The sequence below is a fragment of the Cordyceps militaris genome (assembly GCF_000225605.1).
Source record: "Cordyceps militaris CM01 unplaced genomic scaffold CCM_S00001, whole genome shotgun sequence".
Taxonomy (NCBI): domain Eukaryota; kingdom Fungi; phylum Ascomycota; class Sordariomycetes; order Hypocreales; family Cordycipitaceae; genus Cordyceps; species Cordyceps militaris.
In genome coordinates, this window is record NW_006271969.1 from 5,822,964 (window position 1) to 5,846,953 (window position 23,990).

Below are 23,990 nucleotides of genomic sequence, written 5' to 3' on the forward strand. Positions count from 1 at the left end.
TCAAGAGGGCGGTAAGCGAAACGGGCGAAGAGCAGAGGGACTAATATCCGATGCGGAGAGAAAGAGACGCTGCATGTGCGTCTGGCCATGGACTCGAGTACAAGCGAGAACGAGGCAACAACGGTGAGAGGGTGTAAAAACGTTGCACCAACGGACTCGAGAAAGATAACGGAGTCGAGTTGTGCCGGGTACACAGCAGCTAGGAGTTTTCACAGAATGCAAGGCAGGGGAAAAAAAGAGCAGTAAAAGCAAGCAACAGCAGAACGAGCAAGAAGGAGGAGTGAGAAGACATACCTTGCCTGGAGAAGGGAGAGAGGAAGACATCCGTCTGGGGAGAGCAAAGATGACTAGACGGACTGAACGACTGGACAGCTGCGCAAACCAAACACAGCAAATTCCAGTATAGACGCTTTTCTCGCTGGCTGCGGCGGCCAGAATCAAGGAGAAAAGGAAGGAGGAAGAGGAGAAAGGGCCAAGCACGACTGGGGACAAAAGTCGTGATGCTGTTTGTGTGGTGTTGACAGAGGAGAGAGGACGGGCAGGGTCCAGGCGGCAGAGGAAGAAGGAGGCAGCGGAGGGGTTCGTTTTAGCGGCTGGCCGATAAGGAGGAGCAAAAGAACCGCCCAGGTAGCACAGCCAAAAAAAAAAGCTGAGGCAAGCAAATGGATGGTTTTTAGAGTGGAGGGGGTGTGGGCACAGGAGCCTGCCCGGTGGGCAAATGGGCAAATTACAGTGGTGCATGGGAGAAGACAGGTGCGCCAGATGGCCATTTGTAGGGGGGCCGTAGTCTCGTGGTGGAGGGGTGGTGGTGACGGGGTGTGGGGGTGTCTAAATGGGCTTCTGATGGGCTTGCTTGACGGGCATGGTGGCGCCCCGAGAGAGCTGGCCGTATATTCGACTTGCCAAACTATTACTGATATAAAATTACAGGCGGATTTTTTTTTTGGGGGGGTATGAGGAAAGCGTTGTGAGGCCGAAGGAAAGGTCAAAGAGCAACAAGAGGTCACCCGTTGCACCCAGACGGCGCGGGCGGCGGGGCGCCGCTACAGCTCGACACGACCATCTGACACGGGGCCAATGATGGCGACGGGTTGTGGAATGTTCTGAGTGATGGGCACATGTGTCCGTCAAACCACTTGGGGGTTTTTCTGATGAATGTTTTTTTTTTTCATCCGACAAATAATAAACAAGGGACGACGTCCCATTGTGCCGAGACACCACTACCGCTCTCCCCAGCGACTCAAAAGGCGTGCTCCGTCCTAGGCGCCCTCGGCAAGATCCATAGTTGGGTATCGGTAGTCCGCCTGTGCCGGCATCTTGCTGCGTCATGTCTGTCATCCTCCATCATGGGAAAGGCAAGTTTCCTCTTCTGCCTTTTTTTGTCTTTTCCCAACTTCCAGGTTGTTATTGGAGCTGAGTTGAGCGAGGCCCATGCTCGCCCGCCAAGCGCCGCTGTGGGGGGGAGGCTCTGCAGCCTCAGACAACCCTGACCTGCTAACCTGTCTGGGTACGTATAAATACAGGGACTTTGCTTGCAACTATCAGGGCCACCCTTCACAACATCACAGGGCCGTTCTCCCTTGCCTTGAACAGTTCCGTCGTGGTCATCAGAAAACACGAGTGTCTATCTGTTTCTTTCGCCCAGCTCTTAATTACTCCTTGGTTCCACGTCTGGAACACCAAGCCTTGGCGTATGCTACCTACCTGTAGGTGATATCTCGGTTTTAGCCGCTGCCGTGGGCACAACCCAATCCGGCTCCGAAATGGGCTGCAACCTTGGTTCCTCACTAGTTACGGCGGCCCTCGACGCCGTGAACACTCTGTAATATCTGTAACTAGTTACGGGAGTACTCTGGTAAAGGCATTTCCCGGCACCAGACCAGGGCATCCTCGTCAACCAGTCACATTGTTTCCACGGTGAATTTACCCTTGAACTGGCCATAGCGCCCATCTCGACAAAGCCGCCACCAAATCCTGCAGCTGCGGCAACCTCTTTTCAAGGTTCATACATAACTAACTTAGCCCATAATGAGCATAATGAACCCCGGCGCCGCTGTGGGGGGAGGGGCAGCTGCTGGTCCGGGGTGTCTTGGCCCAGGTAGGTAGCTAGGGGTAGGTACTCAAGTACTTAAAGGTACTTACCTGATGATATCATGTTGCTAATTTCCTGAATAAGACAAGTAACCATGATGTGTTTTTTACTTTTACTAACTAGAATTAATCCGGACTCCATAAATTTGTACGATTCGACAAATCTCGGTTACCATCAGAATGCCAAATTGATTCTAAAATACAACGTCACCCTTTAGATTCTATCTTTCTTTGTTTACATTCTTTCTCTTGTTCCAGCTATTTTGAGCATCAACTCCAAGACATTTCACAACACACCACGCGTCGTGGCTGGGCCCCTCACCTCGACTGGTATGCAGGGAGCGTCACTCATCGTACCGGTCGCCCACCAACGCCTGCTCCATGTATTGGTCCGATTCGCCATCTTGGAACGGACGAGGAAAGCCGGAAATCCCCAGAGTCTCCTGGCTACCGGCGGCGAACAAACGCGACACAACACACGCGCCACTCAGACCACATCACCCTGACACACGCGCACGTCCTTGTCACGGACAGGTTCCCAATGAGCGATGGCTGATCCAAGACATTTCAACTCTCCTCTGTCCAGCTTGTCCGCCTGGCGCAGCCAAGCGCATATTCATTTATCCCAACGACACACAAACTTGATCGTTGCGCCTCTGCCCAGACGGATGACGCTGCGCTGCATCCCAAGGTTAGCGCTGATCTTCACTGCATCGTACCTACAGCCTACAGCCTACAGCCTATTACAGCCTACATATGCGCGTCTCTCCCCCCTCGCGGTACTTGGCTGCTTCAATAATCTTGCTCGCCTGAAGCCCCGGGCCCGGGCCCAGGCCGCTCCAGACTTGACGCCGCATGGCCGCAATCGTTTCTCGGCTGTGATGCCGCCCGGGTGCAACCACAAGCTCCCCGCGCCCAGACTCTGTTATGTCGAAGCTGAATAATCTTGCTTGAGAGATGTGCTCCTGCGCCGCGCGCAGGGCCTCGCATCTTGGGCTCCTTTCTCAATTTCCCCTCGACGTCCAATCAAGGCTGCGCCGCCACCTGCCGTAGGCTAGGGTGCCCCGGGCGGCGTCGTGGCGTGCCCGCGCCGACTCGCTCCAAAGTGACAAGTCGTCACGCGTTTGCGCCGTACGCTCACTGGGGAGAAGTGAAATGCGCCACGAGGACAATCATTCGTCTCCAATGTTTGCCATGCTCAAGGGTCTTTTCCTGGAAATCCGCTTGGCTCGTCATCCGCCACTTGCCTCACTAGTTAACTAGTTACTCACTAGAGTGTGTACTCGGGACGTCCATTCTCGGTACTCCGGACTAGTTACAAGGAGAACCAAGTCGCTGGCGTCTTCTTTTTCTGAGACCATTCCTCGCTAAGTCCCTCCGGGCCGGCATCTTCAGCGCACGGCAGTGGCACAGACATTTGTGCAGTGTGGTAACTACCCTCTTTTCCCAGCTGTTGGTGATGGATAACATTTCCGTTGTCCGCTGTAAACTCCCCTCGACCAACTTACTGTCTTAGTCTTTGATGCTGAAAATCATTATCTATAATGTATTGCACTGTTGATATTCTTCATGCTCGAATCCACCCGCCGGTAACCTACGCCCGTCGCCTTTTTCTCTCTTTGTCGCAGCATTCTTCCTCGATACACCCCGCCGCCTTCAAGACGCACCCCCCTCCACCTTGAGCGTGACGCTACTCTTGTCATGAGCATGCATACGTGCTCACCAGCCTGTCCATACAAGTTTCGTCATTTCCATTGCAGCTTCATCGGTCCATCTCGATCACCACGCCGTTTACCCACGGGATAATACAAAATGGTAGGTATAGTCGTGGTCTTGTACACCCTTGCAGCTACAAACATGACGATAACTGCCCTTATGGTTCATGCCCACTGTTGGTACCACCAACAAGGATAGCAGATGTCGCTTCGTTTTCTATTGCCTCTCCCTCATGCCCTTGCCACTTGACGGATTGCATTTGCAACCACGAGTACCGACTGGCCCGCCTTGGGGACATCCGCCAAGACTCGACTTTGCCGCCGAGTGACATCATGGCTCCAGTAACGCATCACGGAACATGGTTACCGCACCTGCTCATTTGCTCGACTTTTGTCAAGACTTTTCCGCTGGCTAGCTGCGTTGAAGATGGTGGGAGATGGACTGGAGAATACACTGCGGCCCTTGATCACGGATGTGACGCCAACTATACTTGAACGATGAAAGACGCATCATTGCTGCAAGGGATAATACCGGGAGATGCAGTATCAGTATCAGACCCTGCGGTAGTTCCTCTCCTAGACATGTATGCAACCCACGCCTTTCACAAGCCAGCCGCCTTCATCCACGGACCACGTCGACGGTCTGACCAAGATGCCGGCGAGCAATCGTGTGGCCCCCCCAGCACCAGACGGGCCCCCGTTAAAACTGTCTCGCTGCTATCCTGAAAGAGCTCAAGTGTGCAACTGTTGTACCGAGTATCGTGTTGTGTGTTGTGGCAAGCCTGAGGTTGGAGTGGATCGGCCACGCCCACACCCTATTTTTTTTCGCATGATCCCGGCCTGTCGCCGTAAAAGGAACGGCTGCGAATTCCTAGCCCGGTTCACGTACACCGCTTCTTAGCAGGAGCGGAGGACGCCCCGAGCTATTATTACTAACCAGTAAGTAACGTTGGCTGCCTAGATATTGCGATGCCCATCTGGTGGTGGTTGCATTTCTGTCTTGTCCCATATCTCTTTGTCAACATCAGTCGTCACATCCGAGAAGAAATATCCGTTACCTGCAACGCTAGACAAGCAACTAGCCAAACACCCTGGGCATCAAGCGTGTTGAAACACTGGTCAGTTGGTTTTGACGATATCAGAAGTGATTTTTTAGCATTATCAGGTGATTGTCCTGCGCGTCAGAATAGCGCAGTTTTGGGTTCTGCAGAGCTAGCACGGTTCGTGCATGTATATTGCTGCTAGGGTTTCTCGATGCAACTCGATTTTCCTCACTTTTTTTCTTCTTTTTAATTGGACTTGTCATTTGGCGTGGCGAAGATCCCTGCTCAGCCCATTGAAACTCGGAGAGCCACTTATTCATTCCGTACATGGACCTCACCCGGAATCTGTACGGAGGAGAGCGTCAAGATGCAAGAAAGCAACAACCACTAGTTCGCTACCTACTTGTCCATATCTACATCGACAGCGAACCCAGCTAGCGCCGGTCGAGATAGTTGCAATCCGCAGTGGAACCTGTCTTCCCGCCCCGACTAGCACACCAGCTGAAGGCACTGACTAGTACGCAAGCGTACGGGGGCTTCGTCTATCTCGCTCCATCTTCTTGTCTCTCATTTCTGGCTTTAGTTTTGTAACATGACTATCATGCAGTGTCCAAGTCAGCGAAGCATCGCCAAGTACCTCTACTTGGAAATGAGTGTGTTCTCTTCATCTTCTTGTCCAGCATCTCGGGAGTGGCAACTACCTTTTGCTTTACATGGCCCCAATCTGCAGCCACACACACCAACCCCCGCCTTTGCACCAAGGGACCAAGGATGTAACCTTGATTCTTGCTCTGTGATCGTGTCCAACTAGTTATTCTACAATGCTCCCTTTAGCACGGGTCAACACTAGTTAGGGCCAATCATATACACCTCGACATCTTGGCTCTGATGATGGAATTATGGGAGGCATATGTATTGTACCACACAAGGCTGCATCTTTATCGGAGAGGATCGACGTCGTAGGCGAGCTGTTGGTGTAAGCGTGGCTCACACTGTCTCTGACAACCCGGGCGCCGTGGCTTTCTTAGACCGGTATTCAAAAGAACCCTACATGCATTTGCATTTTGCATCTTGAGTGGCGCCAGCCAACCAGAACCCGCCATACGTGCATCATCCTTTGAACTGGATTCGGGGGGGGGGGGCGGGTCTCAACTCCAAGGCGCTACGTCAACTCGAATGTTCAACGTGGGGTAGTCAAGGTCCCCTTCTCAAATGATGACGATCGAATTTTAATGCCAGACGAGAAGAGCGAGTCTTTCCGAGCTCTTGTTCAAATCCCCTCCTGGACAACTCGAGATGCGCCATTCAGCACGCCAGGTGGTCAAGGGCCTGCGTTCTCGCCAAGACGTGCATCCCATCCGCCGCAATGACACGTCTGTCTGGCCTTGTTCTTTCGATTCTCAGCCCCGCCAGCTTGCGCTCCAGGGTGGTTCGACCCTTGAAACTCTCGAGGTCAGCGCCGTTCTTGGTACAGATGTCTCATTCGCGCGTCATCTACACTCTATTCCCGAACAAGCTTGGCGGCTATTGTACAATTTGCATTTCACACCGCTAAGCTAACAAATTGGTCATTTTATATCTCCAGGACTTGTATCTCACAATTTGACCAGTGTGCCAGCCAAAGTCTATTCTGCCCTATCACAACATGACTGTTAGAACCCCGAGTCCACAAATTTGGGGTGATCCAGGGTATTTGCTTTGTGGCTCAAATAGAACGTAGCAAAGAGGGCAGAAAGGAAGTCATGGGGATGATGTTTGATTGAGGTTATCACTATAACTATGTACATAAATCTAAGTCTTGGTAGTGGCCTCAAAGTCCCCGTGGTTGCTTAGTCATACGTGGCCAAATCCCCTGATTTTGACGGGAATTTTAACAGAGCACCGCGAACAGGTTGGCGCCTGACGTCATGCGCCTGGACATCTGCATAACGCCAGAGCCCGTCCCTCATGCCGGATCACCTGGATAACGTGACTCCGACCGATACGATCATGGGAGAAGCAACGCCGACCGAGGCCAGCACCGCGTACACCGACAATGCCATTCGAAACGGCGTCGCATCAGCGCAGCCCACGATCTCAACTCGCCTCACGTTCCATATGAGCACATGGCGCTAAATGAACATCACGACCATGGCGATGACAGTCCCGCGATCCCGCCATGCATGATGGCACTTTGTCGACCTCGACGACCACGGCCCATGCCTACACCTACGCTAGCAACGGCCTCTAGATCCCACAGATCCGAAGACGCGACTGAGGCCCTGCACCAGCCAAAATTGCTCCCCGGGCTCCCAGCAGATGCACTATTGCCACACGATGGGCCATGCAATGATCAATAGACGAAGATGCTTTGGTCGTGGCTTTGACGGTGGATTTATTTGTCTACCAAAGCACCGTTGCTAAATACCTAAGTGGAATAACTACCTGCTGATACCCAGGATGGAAGGTCAATCTTGATGCGCAGATGAAAGCAAAACTAGATGCTCGCTCGCTTTCGAAAGTATCTCTCATTAACTATCCATCACTGGTTGAGGTCCTTGTATCCCGCGTACGGCACATAGACCTCGTTGAGGGATGTCTCAATGTACTCTAGCTGCTCAGTCAAGAAGGCCCTCATGGCTGCAATGTCAAAGGCCTTGCGCTCCACCTGGCGACGCTTCTCCTGCTGAAGGGCGCGGCGGAAGCGTTCCTCGAGGTTGGCCAAGCGGTATTCCATGTATTGGGGGTAAAGCTCGCCAATATTGCTGATGACGCGGGAGCCGGTCAGGATAGTCTCGTCGCGGACGAATGGGCTCTTGGGTCGGAAGGCGGTGACTATGGAGATGCGCTCGCGACCACCGCTGGCCTTGAGAGCCTGATGCTGAATATATCGGCCTTGCATGACCACACAAGTGCCCTGGGTATCTGTCAGCCAAGTCTCGGGGATGTTGAAGAATGCCAGAATCAAGGGGAAGATCTCACCATGGCCGGCCCGCGGACCCTCCTCTCTTCGCCGTTGGGTAGCATGATAGCAGTCTCACCGCCAACCATTCCTGTGCAGTCAGCGGCCATGGTGACGCAGACAAAGGGGAAGCTGTCGTAGTGCCAAGCAACGGCAGAGCTCATGTCACCGTATGTGACGACCTCGACGGCGTTCTGGTCGTTGATGGAAATGTTAACGTTGGCAACCTCATAGTCAAAAGCTGGAACCAGCTCGATTCCGGCAGCCTCGGAGACCCTGGCAAGAATTTCTGGCGACCACCAGGCGCCATAGGTAAATGGAGCACGCTCATGTCCCATGCCGCGGATCAGGTTTGCATTGAAGTCGGATTTGAAGCGGCAGTCGCGGAGTACCTGCTCACTGAAGATCTCGCGGTGAATTTGGAGGATTGCCTCCTTCGTAAAGAGCGGGAAGGGATCGGTGACGGCGATCGGGGAGACGCCCTGGCCTTCAAGGCCAATGTCCTTCATCAGGTGCTGGACGATCTGTGTCTTGGGGGCGACGTGCCTCTCGGGGTTCCATCCTTCGGCGGGGACGGCGCGCGCCTCTTCAATGATCTCCTGAGGAATGGTAGCTGTCGGGCGCATGGGGCTTGCCTGCTTGGGTCCGACTACCTTCGGTGCCTTGGGAGGCAGGGAGGCGGGGATGCTAAAGAGACCGGGCATCGTGATAGCGAGGTGGATGGAGATGGGTGATGTGAAAGTAATGCAGTGAAGGTATAGTATTTCTGGACCTTGGCAACGTTGAAGTCTTTTGCTGATCTGGATTGAGGTCAAGGAGGGTGTTGCTTCTTGTCATTCTTATAATCCGACTTTTCCATCGTGAACTAAGGTGACCGACCACGCGACCTCGCAGTCTCGAAGGTCTTGCTACGTCCCTCCCCTCGAGTGATGGCCAGACGAGACCGGTCTGGCCAGTCGGCATGCATACGCCTTCGGAAGGACATTCCTTCATCATGCCTTCGTGGCTTCCTAGGGAAGCAGTCGATTACCCGAGGTTTGTCTGGTCTAGACGTGTGCAACACAATCGAACGCGCATCTCCGAGACACAAGAGCCGTGTCCAAGTTGTCCATCCTCGGAACACTCTCGGTTGTCATTTCTGCTTAGGACGCCGTCATCGGGTCACTCGGCTTCAGAACCCGATCCTTGCACAGACCAAATACCGGGATCGGCTTCTCGCGGGTGTGACGCCGGGGACCTGATCCGACTACTATGCCTTGGACACAGGGGTCGGTAAAGTCGGACCATAAACCTTCCAGCTCCAGACTTGACATCCATGCCTGGCGTTGAATGATGGAATGTAGGCGCTCTGGGGTGTTGTCCTCCTGGCTTGGGCCCAGAGCATCTCGTCAGCTACTCATGAGCCAGCAATATTGCTGATTTGTTATATAACTCTACGTCATTGTCAGTCGCAGAAATGGCATCTCTGTTGGGACTTAAATTCTAGTCTCAGGGTCGACGGCGGCTTGTCAGCCTCAGCTGTTGGTTCCGCTTCCTCTCCACCCTGAGTTGTAGATCTCTGGGGCAGAAAAGCCGGAGAATTGTGGAGTTTCAAGGCTGTAAATCAGGTACCCCAGAGATTTCTCTTCCTTCGGGAAGCTGACTCGCGCCAGCGCCGCCAGTCGGGTCTGAGGCCAAGATTGGTTTGCAAGGCTGCTCATTGGTTGTCACCCTCTATAGTTATGATTTAACGGCCATTCCGAATGGCGTAGTCGGACCCATTACCCCAGAAACTACTACATGGAGCAAGTACCTTTCGAGCGCGTTGGTCAGCCCAGACGAAACCATCAAGAGCCCGCGTTCTACTTGCTGGTTCGAAAAAGAAGGCGTTCGCTTAGCATGCGCGCTTCGCCGATGAGAAATACTTTGCCTGCGTGGCTCTGATCTGTATAAAGCTAGAAGGCATCACAGTCGGCTTTCCCCTTCTCAGTTCCTCTCGCCTCCACACAGCACCAAAACTCCCTCGAGTCGACCTCCCATCTTCCACCCCCTTCCTGAACAGTCACTTGGCGATCAGTCTCCAAGGCATACCCGCAAGGATGTTTGGCACCAAGAGCAGTCCGCCAACATCTCGAGGGCCTTCCCTTCGCACATCCTCGGAGAAGCCTGGACACACCTCGCATTCCGAGGGTGCAGATGAAGGAACCAGTGGGCTTTATCCAGCGACGACGGCCGGGGAGCTCCATCGTGAGATGTCCATCCGGACTATCTTCATGCTCGGCATCGGAGGAGGCATAGGCACTGCGCTGTTTGTTAGTATCGGCGGCGCCCTCAACACCGCCGGTCCCGCCAACCTTCTTCTCGGCTTCCTCGTCTATAGCATGGTCCTGGCCAACATCAACAACTCAATGGCTGAGATGACGACCTACATGCCCATTAGCGGCAGTTTTATTCGGCTAGCCGGCCACTGGGTTGATGACGCTCTCGGGTTTGCAGGTGGCTGGAACTTTTACGTCTACCTCGGTCTCATTATCCCTTTTGAGATTACAGCCCTGAGTCTCGTACTGTCTTACTGGAGCCCGCACATTCCTGTGGCGGCCATTTGTGCCGCTTGCATCGTGCTCTACATGTGGGTTCCTGGACCTCGGTGTCGTCGCTTGGAAATCGCTAACAGTTACTTTGCCCCCAGCGCCATCAATGTCTTTGCGGTTCGCATACCTAGCCAAACACCTTCAACTAAAGCGTTTTGGAAAGGATTTTGGGCCACAGGTGTGAATTCATGTGACCTCAAGGGTGTTGAGTTGAATGACAGTTACAAATTAATAGTAGTGTCTAATCTTGACAATATGTTTTACTACCACTCTGGCAAGCGCCGGACGTACTCGCCTGATCATAGGCGCTAGTCGAGCGACGATGCTCTGGGTTCCTTCCGTGGTCACCAGGCGGTCTCTTTGGAACCATATTTGTCGCAGTACGAAAATCGAGATAAGAACTGGCGGGGGCCTGTGTAGTAAAGAACTTGTGTTTTGCATTGAAGTATCTCGAGTTGTGTAGAAAGTCCAAATTCAAGTCTAATGTGCCTATTTTGTAATACTCGAATCTCAAAGCCACACTCTTCACCGCTTGTATGCGGTTTGGATGCCACCGATCACGACAGACTTGAGCACCAGATAGTCGTCCACGCCGTATTTACTGCCCTCGCGACCAAAACCAGAGTGCTTGACACCACCGAATCTGCCTCCTATTGGTGAGTTGTCCTACAACATGGGTGGATAAACTTACGGCGCTGCAGGATCGGAGATGACGCCTGTGTTGATGGCGACCATGCCAAAGTCGAGCTTTTCTGTGACACGGTATTGCCTGTTCAGGTAGTTTGTCATCACATAGGACGCCAAACCGACCTCAGAAGTGTTGGCTCTTCTGATCACCTCGTCCTCGGTCTTGAACTTGGAAAGCGCCGCCAGGGGGCCAAATGTTTCCTCCGTCATGACCGCCATCTCGTCCGTCACGTCACCCAGAACAGTGAGGTCGAAGAAGTTCGGTCCGAGGTTCGTGAGACGTTTGCCTCCAAGGAGCACCGACGCTTTTTTGTTGATGGCATCCTGAACGTGCTCCTCGGTCTTCTCGACACCAATGGTCAGGGGACCATGGGTGACTGAGCCGTCAGCACCGTTGCCGACGCGGAACTTGCGGACCTCCTCCACAAGCCTCCGACTGAACTTTTCGTAGATCCCCTCTTGCACATAGATTCTATTGGCACAAACGCAGGTCTGGCCGGTTACCTTGAACTTTGCGATGACGGCAGCCGCAACAGCGGTTTCGACGTTCGCATCGTCAAAGACGATGAACGGTGCGTTGCCGCCAAGCTCCATGCTGAGCTTCTTGAGGCTATCGCTGGACTGTCGCATGAGGATCTTGCCGACCCTGGTCGAGCCGGTGAAGGAGATCTTCTTCACCTCGGGCGATTCACAGAGGGCCAGGCCTAGGCGCGGCGTGTTGTCCAGGGCGGTAACAATGTTGAGCACGCCCTTGGGCAGGCCGGCGCGCTCTCCGAGAACGGCCAGGATATTCGTGGCAAATGGGGTGACGCCGTCTGATTTGAGGACGAGGGTGCAGCCGGCGGCGAGCGCGGCAGCAACCTTGCGAGCGGCCATGGCGATGGGGAAGTTCCAGGGCGTGATCAGTCCACACACGCCTACGGGCTGCTTGAGGATCTGGATCCTTCCATTGGGAGTCGAGTGCGGAGCGACGTCGCCGTAGATGCGCGGCGCCTCCTCAGAGAACCACTCAAAAAAGCTGGCAGCAAACAAGGCCTCGCCCTCTGCATCGGGTTTTGCTTTGCCATTCTCGGCCGTGATGATCTTGCCAATGTCTATCTTGTGTTCGACAATCAGGTCAAATAGTTTCCGAATGATGCGGCCGCGCTGGCGGCCGGAGTACGCCCTCCAGGTTTGGAAAGCGTCCGAGGCAGCGCTGATGGCGGCATTGAGGTCCTCGACGTCGCACTCGGGGGCGGTTCCGATAACCTCGCCTGTCGCGGGGTTTGAGACTTTGAAGGTCTTCCCAGAGTTGGCCGCGACCCATTGTCTGCCAGGTGTTATCATCTCATCAGACCACGAGGAGGCGAATGACATACCCGTTGATGTATGACCGCTCCTGAATAAGGGACGGGTCGCTCAGGCCGCTTGCAATTACAGGGGCCATCGTAAAGGATTTAGAAGAATTATCTCGGTGCAACGTACAGGTGGAAATTCTGGGAGCCAATTGTTGTTAGGAAGCGTATAGATTGACTCTGCAAGCGTGCCACTTGAGAAAGTCGCTTCGCCGTTATAACCATCCATCTGTCACTGCCTGTTATTCAACTCCTTTACATCTCCAGGCCATGGATCAAGCGGGATCGGCAATCTGGGGTCTCTCGGAGTCGGAACCCGACAACGGGTTTTCGTCCAGTGGCATGCATGCAATTCGCACTCTGGCTGCAGGAAAGCATCGGCTGGCCACAATTCAGAACCTTCGTGCTCCACATATGAAGCCACTTTGCGAGCCGAAATGACACAACCCCACGGGGCGGTTGCTCGGGATCGTCACGGGCCCGAGCGAGTCGTGTCCCGACAGCCATCGGCTCGGATCGGGAGCCAACCACGTACTCTCAAGTAACGAGTTGAACAGGTGGTATGAATGATACCAGCTTCGACGTGAAGCTGATGATGGGAAAGATGAGTAGCACATTTCGGGTATATATCTGCTAGAGAGAGAGAGGGAGGGTCGTGAATGAGAAACACTGCTTCTTTACCATCTCCCCCAGCTTTGCCTATTTTCCAGCGACAAGGCAGTACATTCACAGAAATGAGCGCCGAAGAGCTGCACGATATTGCCGCTGCCTTGGCAAAGGCACGCATCACGCAAACACCGATCGACCCCCCGAAAACCACATATCCCGCTCTCACTGCCGATGGTGCATTCGAGATCCAGAGGATCACAGTCCAAAACGCGGTCAAAGGCGGCGACCGGCATGTTGGGTACAAGCTGGGAAACATCGCCAAGGTCATGCAAGCCGCCTTTGGTCTCGACCACCCAGACTACGGCTTCCTCCTGGGAAGTCTCTTCCTGCACGAGGGCGAGAAGATCTCCCTGAGCAAGTTCATCAAGCCGTACGTTGAGCTCGAGCCCGCCTTCGTGCTCAAGGGACCTCTCAAAGGCCCCAACGCAACCGTCGCAGACGTGGTGCGCGCGATTGACTTTGCCATCCCTGCCATTGAGATTATTGACTCGCGAGTCAAGAACTGGGCCATCGGTCTCGAGGACACGCTGGCGGACAACGGGTCTCAGGGAGGCATCATCCTCGGCGGCACCCCACGGCGCATCACCGACCTGGACCTGCACAATACAAAGGGGGTCCTCCGATTCAACGGCACCAAGATTATAGCAGGCAACACGCAAAACATCCTGGGAAACCCCTTGGCGGCTACTGCATGGCTGGTCAACAGTCTCGCTGCGTACGATGTCGAGTTCCTTCCGGGCCAGGTCATCATGCCTGGCAGCTGCCTTCAGGCGATGCCAATGGACCGACCAGGACGGTGGAGCTGCAGCTTCGAGGGCTGGGGGAGTATTGAGTTTGACGTTGTTGAGTAAGGTAAATAGATGGCGAGAAGGGATTTTCTGGGCTGGCGTTGGCAATAGAGTTCTGGCCTGTCAGTTTTAATATATACGCATGACTAATACCTATTGGAAATCCTGCGGTCAAGCCAGTGTGACCAACGAATGCCCGGGGCTGTATGTAGTTTTGATTGCTTTGATGATGGCTTGGGGATACCATGAAGTCCAACACTTGACAGGATCAGCCTCGGAGTTGATCAGGGGGCGGCTGACATTCAGGTCAATTCAGGACCCCCGCTGGTGGCGGCGTGGGTAGTTCCAGAACACTGCCATTTTGCCTAACTAGGCCTGTCTGCCTCGGCTTTGGCATCCGATCCCTGCTAGTCGTTTCTTCTAGCGCGGTCACTGTATTCGTTAGGACCCTAATAATATGTACCTACCTATGCAATGTAATTCGTATTCCACCTTCTCCAGCTTCTCAACGGTCGTCGAATGTCAGCGGAGGGCAGCTAACCGCACGGCCGTTCGCACATGATTGGCAATCAAGTACGCAACTCTCGTCAACAAGGGTACCTGAGAGAACAGTACAGAACCCCACTGTAGGAACTTGTTACAGCTTGTAGGCTTGTACCCAGATACCCTGTAGGTACCTGCCTGTAACTTTTCATTTTTGATACATTTTGGCCGGGTTTCTAGTAGGATCAACGAGCGCTATTGTAAACACTGAAAAGTTCCTAGTAAATAAAATCCCTAGCCAGGGGTGCACTTGGATATGTTAGGTACCTAGATAAGGTTTCGGTCGTTGTATTACAAGCCTTCTGGCTGCTGCCCCGCCCCGCGACTTCGACTTCGACTACCTAAAATTTGACCCAACCTTGATCCCCTCTCTCCCCGCTTGGTTTGACTTGCAAAGATGGAACGTTTTGCCAGCTCGCAGCGCCGCCATGCATCTCTTGCTGACCCCATGTTTCCCCATATCGGATCCCCCGCAAGGCCTTTATTATGCACCAGCACTTCCGAGTCTGATGAGCCCTCTGGTCGTCATTCGTCATCACAATGGAACGAGCCACGCTCCGGAAGCTGAAAGCACGGCGCACCACGAATGCGTGAGTATTTCACCCCTACCAACATCGAGATATGGCACACTTGAGTCCTAATACATTGCAGGTGCTCCCCTTGTCGCCAGAGCAAGATCAAGTGCTCCGGCGAGGAGCCGTGCCAGAACTGCCAGAGGCGTCTGGTTCGCTGCCACTTCACTCAAGGAAATAACAAGGTCGTTGTCACCGAGAAGTAGGTTCAACACCCGAAAGCGTTCCCAACCACCTGCCTCGGTAGCTAATTGACCATTCTAAGATACCTCCAGGACTTGCGAGAGCTCGCAAAAGGGCATCGTCGGGCCTCGTCGGCCGCAACGGCTGAAACAAGCAACAGCGGCGATCAACCGCCAACTGGCGGCAGCCAGCCCAGTCCACAGGATGGTCCTCCATCAGTCGTGTCCGCATCGTTCCAGGCCGCCCAGGACAGCAACACGCCTCCCCTTTCAAAGTCACCCATTCACCATGGACCTCTGCTCGGACTGAAGCCCTCGACTGAAACCGTGTTTGGTGCTCACGGCAGCGCATACGGTATGAGCGGTCCCGGGATCAATAGAAGTCCAACTTCCCAGTCAATTCTGCCTGGTAATCCATTTGAGCGGTCGAATTGCCAGCACGAGGCCGGCCCCGACGTGTCTGCAACGGGGCCGAGCCCAGGTTGGATGCCCGCAAACCACCTCCAGGCCGTAAGTCCCTTGAGCAGAATCTGGTCCAGTACATTCACGATACCCGCCAAGACCATTAAAAACCACCAAAGAAACAAAAGAGCATGGAGTGGGTGTCTGCAGCCTCTGCCCGCTCCGAAACCAAGCTAACCCCGCGCATAGTCTGGTTGGCGCCCTGGTCCACATGGTCGTTTACAGTTCGCCTAACCCTAATGCTTTCCGACAAGCTGCGCCCGGAAGATACAACTCTGCCGCCTAGTCTACTCGGTACCGAGACGTACATACTAACGTATAGAACATCCTCTTCGAATGACCTCCCAGATGTTAGCAACCTCCCTTCGCTAAGCCATGCCCTTTATCTCTTCAACACTGTCAAGTTTCACCTTGGTCAGACGTATCGATTATTTGATGAAGACGAGTTCGAGCAACAAATCCGAGACTTTTATCCCAATGCACTGCCAAAGGCTGTTGAATGTCCTTTGTGGTTCAGCAAGTTCCTCCTTGCCATGGCCTTTGGAACGGCATTTCACGCACCTCCCAGCAACAGTCAGGATCCTCCCGGCAGCAAGTTCTTCGCAAGAGCGATGGCCTTATTACCAGAGCCAAATTCTCTCTGGAAGGACAGTTTTATGGCCATGGAAGTCTTGGCACTGGGAGGCTTGTATTTGTATTCTGTTGACCAGCGAGAGGCTGCTAATTTTGTTGTACGTCTTGTTTCTTTTCCCTATTGAGCGCCCTTGCTGATCGGCCCTCTATAGCTCGGCCAAGCAGTCCGAATTGCGCAATTGGAGGGGATGCACACCAACTTGCCAGAACATGAGCTCGGCACTGGGCTGACCACCTATGCCCGCGACCTCTGGTGGACGCTTTATATCATGGATCGGCACTTCTCGTCATCGGTAGGGCTACCAATGTCGGTTCAGGACAGCGACATCACAACGCTTGTCAGTCCGCCGGGAACAGGCACGGCAGCAGACAGTGCGCGCAGCCTGCAGGTCAATCTCTCACATCTGATGTCCGTAATCCTGACCAGTAAGTTCCATCTCATAACAGCTCCATCCACATCAGCTGTTTCACCCACGCATGTCTACAAATCTGATGGTCAAAAAGCGGTCTACAAGCCTAGCGTAACTGAACTAGCAACCTTTCTCGAGCAGACCAGGTCAATCCTCCACACGCTGGCTCATCATGCCCAGGAAATTGAGGGGATAATCAGTGTAAAATTACAAGCTTCTGCGGGTACAATGTCCCGAGATACACGCCTACTGATATTACTGTATCATCAGGTTAGTCCCATTCCTGTCGTCTAATCTCGTGTGTTGTCACTCAATGGTTCAACTCTAACACGAGGACAATTGCAGTGTGTGGTCTTTGCAACCCGACCTCTTCTTTTATCCGTCATGAAGGAAAGGCTTGACTTGCTGGGGTGTCGGGGCGATGAGGACTGGACCGACTTTTTAGCGCAGACGGGCTCCGTCATCTCCACGGGCATCAAATCGGCTGCGAAGACGCTTCAGATTCTGACCAGCGAATACAGCGTTCTGGGTAAGGATGGCCGAGATCCTAATGACTGCCTGACGTGGCTCACCAACATTTCTTCAGATTCCTTTCTTCCATACGACGTGGAGTTCACGTTTGGGGCTGCCCTCAATCTCACTATGGCTAATGCCGTATTTCCTGGCGTGGTAGATTACGAAATTTGCCATGGGATGTCACATCAGATCCTGGATGACCTGGTTGCTAGGGGAAATCGGGTGGCTCTCGCACGACGATCGGAGCTTTCACATCTAGAGGATCTCTGCCATGAGTTGATCTCTAGAGGAAACCAGCAGGGACTGGCGACATTGCAGCTACTCGGACCCGAGCCGCAAATGATAGACATTGGTAGAAAGTCGGGCGGTAACAATGACGTGATGGACGAGTCACATCCGCTGACCAGCGACATGGACATGAGCCAAACCATGCACCTGTTACCACACACACACCCAATGAGGGATTCCGAGTTCCTCGAAAATATTGGCATCTCTTCCGAAGACTTCCTCTCCATCGTTGAAGGAATGGGTGACCCTGACACCTTCCCCGACAATATGTTGACGTTGAACTGAAGCTGAATCCTGGGCGAGACGAGAGACTACTTGCTGACCACCAAAAGTCGGCCTACGAATGTAGGGGAAAGGCTCGACTGCATAAATCCGCAGATAGCTCCTCAGGCATACATGTGCACGGCACGTCTATCGCCGAGATGTTCAGTAACATTATCTGACTCGGTCCCACCCTCTCAGCCTCTGAGAGAGCTTCCATCTTCCATGCTGTTCCAGCCAAGTTAAACAGCACCTGAACCCTCGGGCCTTGACTCGCCCGTGGCAAATCTGACCTCTAACCTAGTTATGTGTTGGATTGCAGTGTAGTCTTGTCACGGCGACCATCATGTCATATCCCTCTTGGGCAAACTCGCGTGGCTGCGTCGAGTCCTTGCAGTAGACACCAGTCGTCTTTCCTGCCTTTCTAGTAGCAGCCAAGATTCGATCCATTCCTGCCTTCAGCTCGGGGCCAAGCACTCCATTTTGAACAGGGTAGCTGATGCTGTTGCCTGCCAGCCGAATGCCAGCCGGCATAGTTTTGCAATTCTCAGCTAGGTTTCAAGCACAAGTGTTTGCTACACACCGAGGTCGAAAGGTCTTTAAAAGACCCTCGCCGCCGTCGACGGCAGCAACGTATTCGACGCTATCGATGGCCCCCCGTTTCTCGATCTGAATGAAGGTGACGAGGGTGTCGTTGGCTTGGTATAGACACTCAGTCAGAGTTTGGTTGGGCCCGAAACGCTCAAGGGCTATAAGGAAGCCAAATCCGCGACGTCTCGGCGGCGGAAATCTAGCGTCAATGATGAGCTTTTCTGCCTCTGCGACAGTGTATACGAACCAGAATCTGACATGAGAGATTGGTCAACAATCCGTGAGAAGAGAGCACAAAATTGGACTGTCCAAAGCGCCTGCACAGAACACGATTAACAAGCACTCTTCGGCCATGATGGAGTCCGCCATCGATGCTCACGCTAAACATCCAAACCTTGCATATCAGGTAACCTAACTATAGCAACTGCGGCGATGGCTGGCACGGCCTCGTGCATAGCAGCATCTATTTGCATTGTACTTTTTTTTTGCTTCAGTCGGCGGAAGTCGGGATTCGTCAAGTTCACCATCAATGTTGCCATGCTCACAGTCAACGAGAACTCACTCAATTGACACCAGACCGAGCGAGCAGCCGGGGACATTCGACCCTGGGAGTATCTACCAGGCGCCGAAAGTCTGTTTTCCATTCAGGAAATATTTTCAGAAGGTTTGCTTCTTGCAGGTTGGTGACATTGACCATCTTCGCGGCCAACGGGGTAGAAAGGGTTGGGGGGCGACTTTATTTTGGAAACGCTGATCTGCGAGACTGACGTCGTCAAGAGTACAAATGACCAGGGTAGACGAGTGAGGGCTCTGTAACGGTTACAACTCACCTACTTCATTAGTTATATAAAACCATAACCGATACGCCGGTACTCTCCACCCCGGTGAGTAGCTTGCCACTCCGCAGACTCCCGTGTCAGACTTTCCGGCCACGGATGCGTTCCGAGCCGGCGGAAAGATTCAGACTTTATCGGTCGTGATTTGCCGCCCCATATGAAATCTCATGACCCATGCTCTGCTCGTGACTATCCTTCTCTTCAACAGAAGTGGGTGAGGGATGTTAACACACCTCTTGACCAGGTTCGGCTCGGCGGCCGTGTTGTCCGGACTCCTCAACCCGAACACGCCCAAGACAATGCGATTGAGCGGCGGCGGCTCTCCCTCCATTGACACGTGTCAGACAGACGGGACCCGATGTGTACCGCCCGAAGGGCCGCTTCGGGATCCCATCCGAGATGGAGACAGGAGTCCTCGGGTAATCCGAGCCGGTCCTAGGCACCACATGGGCCCCTCGGACGTCACAGCCGGCCCCCTGAGTCCTTCGAGAGGAAATAACGACCTCTATTTTGGGAATTTTGACGTCTTCATAGAATTTCAATTCCTTCTCGCATCGATTGTAGTTGTTACATCCCTCAAGTCTTACCCCTGCTTTCCGTCCAATACCACATACCTGATCACAAAGAACCATGTGGGACGTTGTGGTTATCGGAGCAGGATTCAGCGGCCTTCAAGCGGCCTATTCTGCGAAGGCCTCGGGCCTTTCCGTGGCTGTAGTCGAGGCACGAGATCGTGTCGGAGGCAAGAGCTTCACCATACCGCTGGCCAATGGACGTGGCACGGCAGATCTGGGAGCTGCTTGGGTGAACCAGCACCTGCAGCCCCGCGTCTGGTCCCTCATTGAACGGTTCGGGCTCGCGGGCAAGGTCGTCGAGCAGCGCCTTGGAGGCACTGCCGTGATGGTCACAGCGGAAAGCGAAAGGATCGAGTTTCCTTTCGGGATCACCCCACATGTAAGTATGCCTGCGGCACAAGACATGGCCCATAGACTCGGGAGTAACATCTTTTACTTGCAGTTCACCGCCGAAGAGCAGGAGGATCTGGTCAAGATTCGTGATCACATTCAAGCCGAGTCTCTGAACCCGACCGGTTTCCGGAAAGAGGACGACGGCTTGAGCTTGGATCAGTATGTTCGAAACCTGGGGACGTTGCCCAAGACGCTGGCGATGGTCAATCTCTGGACTCGTGTCATGCACGGACTTGAGTCGACGGAGGAATCGGCGGCGTTCTTCATTGACTACTGCCGCACAAACCATGGTCTACTTTCCATCCGCGCAGACGACCGTACGGGCGGAAACTACATGCGCTTGACAGCAGGTGAGCTTTATTTCGCTCATCTTCCTCATATCGCGGCTAATACAGGCCATCATAGGCACACAATCTATTGCGAAAGGTCTGGCACAGCTCATCGGAGCGGATAGCGTCCATCTATCGTCCCCTGTGTCGCTCATCGAGGACAAAGGGTCCCACGTGGTGGTCACGACGAAGAACGGCAGGACTTTCGAAGGGAGGAAGTTGATTGTTTCCATCCCAAGTGCCTTGTTCCGAGAGCTAGACTTTTCTCCTCCTCTGCCCGAGAGACTGGAGCAGGTTACGAGGTCCACAAAGCTCGGCCACTACAACAAGGCCCTGGTATTCTACCATCGACCTTGGTGGCGGGCCCGCGGATTCAATGGCTTCATGATGAGCTTCCAAGGCCCGGTCTGCGTGGCCCGAGACACCAGCTTCGACGACCTGGGCATCTACGGCCTGACCTGCTTCGTCAACGGTCGCCCGGGGCAGGAATGGGCGAGGCTGCCACCGTCGGAGCGGCGGAGGGTGGTCCTCGAGCAGCTCGCTACCGTGTTTGACACGGGAGCCAGCCCAGACGCACGCCGCCCGACCGAGTACATGGACCAGATCTGGCAGCACGAGGAGTTTAGTCGCGGCGCCTTGGCGCCAGTGCCGGCGATTGGCCACTACGCTGCGTTTTCCGACGTGTACGGGAAGCCAGCCGGCAACATTCACTTTGTGGGTACAGAGTACTCCCGCCATTGGAAAGGATATATTGAGGGCGCATTGGCGTCGGGTCAAGCAGGGGCCAAGGAGGTGCTGGATGCCCTGCAGAAGCCGAAGGAGGCCTTGAAGTCGATGCTGTAGACAGTCAATGTTGCAGAAACCCATGGGATTAAATTTGAAGAATTGATGATAGGAATCGGCTAATTCAATATCACTAGCTTCATCTGTCGAAAAAATCGCTTATCCATTGAATAGTCAACCTTTGCCGAATCTTCTTGATCTAGAGCTCTATCTTGACGTGACATGTTTGCCTTAGATCTCACGTATTCGCAGGCAATCTCAGCCATGACAAATCAAACATAATAGAGATAGGAGAACAAATTCGTGGAGATGGTGATTGATTGAGGCTCTCATGATAAATCTAAGTCTTGGTGGAGGCCACAAAGCCTCTTGTGGTTGCTTAGGATCCAGGCCCCAACTGCCACCCAGAACACCAGTCTGTTCAACAGTTTTCTCTGCTTTCTAACTCATTGATATGTAGCAACGGGCGCGCCTAGGACCTCTGTTCGGATGGTAATTCCCAGACCAGGCGATGAAGGGGCTGTTATGCGACCATCGACAATGTTGAAGTCCGAAGTTCGGGGGTGCTAGGAATATAGAATGTCGAACCCCCAACACTGGATCAGGCAGGGACTTGATATCTGGGCCAGCCTGGCGTCTGATGCTCTTCTTTACCAAAGTTCCAAGCCTCACCATGGGCCGGGATGCAACCTGCCATGTTGTTCGGCACCAAAGATCGGGCCTGAGAGCCGGTCTTGCCGATCCATGTCCCGATTTCACACCCGACCCATGTCGGAACCTTATCCGAAAATGATCATCGCTCCATTCAAGTGAATTTGAATCCTACAGTAATTTATGTTTTCGAAAATTATTACTCCACTTTCAATAACGCGGGGTCATCGGCCATCATGCTTAATCGCTGAATCAATCGACCTGTTTGATGAGGTGATTTGCTATCCTTTCCCAGGATGGTTATACAACCTAGGTAGATAATTTCCATCTCTTTGCCTTCTTGGAGATCTTCATCTTCTCTTCTGTGCTTACATATCTCTCGGGCTTACACCTCAAACCTCACCCTTCAATTAGAAAGTCCTCTAACTACGTATACTCTTCAGAAATGTCTTGCGGGCACCCCACGACTCGCCACTGCTGGCGCCGCACCGACGACTACACCCCCGGCACCCCCAAGCTCAAGCTCGTCGTGGAAGAGATGCCCGCCACACTCCTCCCATACCAGGTTCTCATCAAGGTCCACGCCGTTGCCCTAAACTACCGCGATGCCAACATCTCCAACGGCGGCAATCCCTGGCCCGTGACGCCAAACGGCATCATCTGCAACGACGCCGCGGGCGAGGTCGTCGAGGCAGGCGAGGCGGTGCGACGCTTCAAGGTTGGTGACAGGGTAGCTCCCAATACGGACTCGGAAAATATCACCGGGCGCGAGACCCAGCGCTCCTGGCTCGCAGCCGACGAGGACGGCGTTCTGGCCGACTACCTTGTTTTCGACGAATGGAAGGTCGCTAAGCTTCCGTCGCATCTTGGCTGGACCGAGGCCTGCCTCATTCCTTGCGCTGGTGTGACCGCGTGGTCTGCGCTCAAGGGTCTCGAAGCTGGCCAGACTGCTTTGATCCAGGGTACGCGGCGGCTTCGTTTCCTCCTCCCGCTAGTTTTCGCAGGAGACGGCTGTCTAAGCTAACCATACTCTCAACCAAGGTACTGGTGGTGTCGCCATGTTCGCCCTTAAGATTGCGCAGGCTGCCGGGTACCGAGTCATCCTCACCTCCTCCAGCGACGAGAAGCTAGCAGCTATTCAGGCGCAGTTTACCGCGGCCCGGATCCTGACGGTCAACTACAGGAACGCGACGTGGCACGAAGAGGTCCTGCGCCTCACCGATGGCGTAGGTGTCGATCTGGTCCTCGAGAACGGGGGTACCGGATCTCTTGTCCAGAGCGTGCAGTGTACTCGTCGTGGCGGCATCGTCAGCCAGGTCGGCTACCTTGGCAAGCAGAACCCCGAGGATCTGAAGGAGCTTCTTCCCACTCTTATCGACAGGAGGGTCAACCTCAGGTACGTCATTAAATCCCCAGCTCCCTGAGAAGTCATGCCTAATTGTGGCGATGAGTAGGGGCATCAACGCTGGCTCGGTACAAGACTTTGAGGACCTCGTCACCGCTATTTCTGCTATGAAGATGCGCTTTTTCGACATTGTCGATACTGTTTTCCCTTTCTCTCAGTCTGAGGAGGCCCTTGAATACCTCTGGCAGGGCAAGCAAGTGGGAAAGATTGTCCTTGAGCTGTGAATGTCGGTCACTCGTATAGTTCCTTCCCGATAACTGGTAAAACGTATTGATTTCGCCGAGCTTTCCGCCCATGCGGCACAATCACATGGTCTGCCCGTGAAGACGACATGTAGCACAAGACGGACAGCAGCGGAATCACTGCCCATTCAGCTCGAAAAAAAAATCCACCTACTAGTACAGGGTAGTTGTGACAAGCGCTGGACAAACCTCACATCAATCGTGATGTTCTTCTAGTTCAAACGGCACCCTAGATACCCCGTAGCTATTTGTCAACTATCGAGTTTTGCCATCCCACTTTATGACAGGTTGTCTATCTATTCTCGGAGTGGCGTGCCTTTGTATGCCGTTGGGTATCAGCTGAAAAGTAGAACGGCCTAGGTCTACCCACCCATGCATTCATAAGATAAATCCATACCTCCAGGCTATTTTACACGGATACCAACCCGACATGGCCAGTTCATCAATAATATACACTCTACGCATGACATCTCTTTCCCG

At 53.6% G+C, this 23,990-nt stretch overlaps 8 protein-coding genes across 8 annotated transcripts; 5 read left to right on the top strand and 3 right to left on the bottom strand.

Moving 5' to 3' along the window:
• Positions 1-7,370: 7,370 nt before the first annotated feature.
• CCM_01799 (uncharacterized protein) lies at positions 7,371-8,786 on the bottom strand (the record flags this gene model as incomplete). The annotated part of the gene is made up of 3 exons (XM_006666954.1): positions 7,371-7,745; positions 7,811-8,590; positions 8,670-8,786. 3 exons carry the CDS (start codon positions 8,784-8,786, stop codon positions 7,371-7,373), a joined length of 1,272 nt encoding a protein of 423 aa, XP_006667017.1.
• Positions 8,787-9,868: 1,082 nt separating this feature from the next.
• CCM_01800 (amino acid transporter, putative) lies at positions 9,869-10,672 on the top strand (the record flags this gene model as incomplete). The annotated part of the gene is made up of 1 exon (XM_006666955.1): positions 9,869-10,672. The coding sequence occupies one exon, from the start codon at positions 9,869-9,871 to the stop codon at positions 10,670-10,672; it is 804 nt and encodes a 267-aa protein (XP_006667018.1).
• A 213-nt stretch (positions 10,673-10,885) lies between these two features.
• CCM_01801 (succinate-semialdehyde dehydrogenase) lies at positions 10,886-12,473 on the bottom strand (the record flags this gene model as incomplete). The annotated part of the gene is made up of 3 exons (XM_006666956.1): positions 10,886-11,003; positions 11,052-12,356; positions 12,406-12,473. The coding sequence occupies 3 exons, from the start codon at positions 12,471-12,473 to the stop codon at positions 10,886-10,888; spliced, it is 1,491 nt and encodes a 496-aa protein (XP_006667019.1).
• Positions 12,474-13,115: 642 nt separating this feature from the next.
• CCM_01802 (TodF product hydratase, putative) lies at positions 13,116-13,901 on the top strand (the record flags this gene model as incomplete). Its single annotated transcript, XM_006666957.1, has 1 exon — positions 13,116-13,901. One exon carries the CDS (start codon positions 13,116-13,118, stop codon positions 13,899-13,901), a length of 786 nt encoding a protein of 261 aa, XP_006667020.1.
• A 1,020-nt stretch (positions 13,902-14,921) lies between these two features.
• CCM_01803 (C6 transcription factor) lies at positions 14,922-17,729 on the top strand (the record flags this gene model as incomplete). The annotated part of the gene is made up of 7 exons (XM_006666958.1): positions 14,922-14,971; positions 15,033-15,155; positions 15,219-15,645; positions 15,717-16,328; positions 16,383-16,656; positions 16,693-16,751; positions 16,986-17,729. 7 exons carry the CDS (start codon positions 14,922-14,924, stop codon positions 17,727-17,729), a joined length of 2,289 nt encoding a protein of 762 aa, XP_006667021.1.
• Positions 17,730-18,005: 276 nt separating this feature from the next.
• On the bottom strand, positions 18,006-18,650 carry CCM_01804 (Pyruvate/Phosphoenolpyruvate kinase; the record flags this gene model as incomplete). Its single annotated transcript, XM_006666959.1, has 3 exons — positions 18,006-18,256; positions 18,314-18,549; positions 18,634-18,650. The coding sequence occupies 3 exons, from the start codon at positions 18,648-18,650 to the stop codon at positions 18,006-18,008; spliced, it is 504 nt and encodes a 167-aa protein (XP_006667022.1).
• Positions 18,651-19,762: 1,112 nt separating this feature from the next.
• Positions 19,763-21,272, top strand: CCM_01805 (flavin-containing amine oxidase, putative; the record flags this gene model as incomplete). The annotated part of the gene is made up of 2 exons (XM_006666960.1): positions 19,763-20,450; positions 20,506-21,272. 2 exons carry the CDS (start codon positions 19,763-19,765, stop codon positions 21,270-21,272), a joined length of 1,455 nt encoding a protein of 484 aa, XP_006667023.1.
• A 1,036-nt stretch (positions 21,273-22,308) lies between these two features.
• On the top strand, positions 22,309-23,492 carry CCM_01806 (alcohol dehydrogenase, putative; the record flags this gene model as incomplete). Its single annotated transcript, XM_006666961.1, has 3 exons — positions 22,309-22,825; positions 22,884-23,259; positions 23,318-23,492. The coding sequence occupies 3 exons, from the start codon at positions 22,309-22,311 to the stop codon at positions 23,490-23,492; spliced, it is 1,068 nt and encodes a 355-aa protein (XP_006667024.1).
• Between the last annotated feature and the right edge of the window lie 498 nt (positions 23,493-23,990).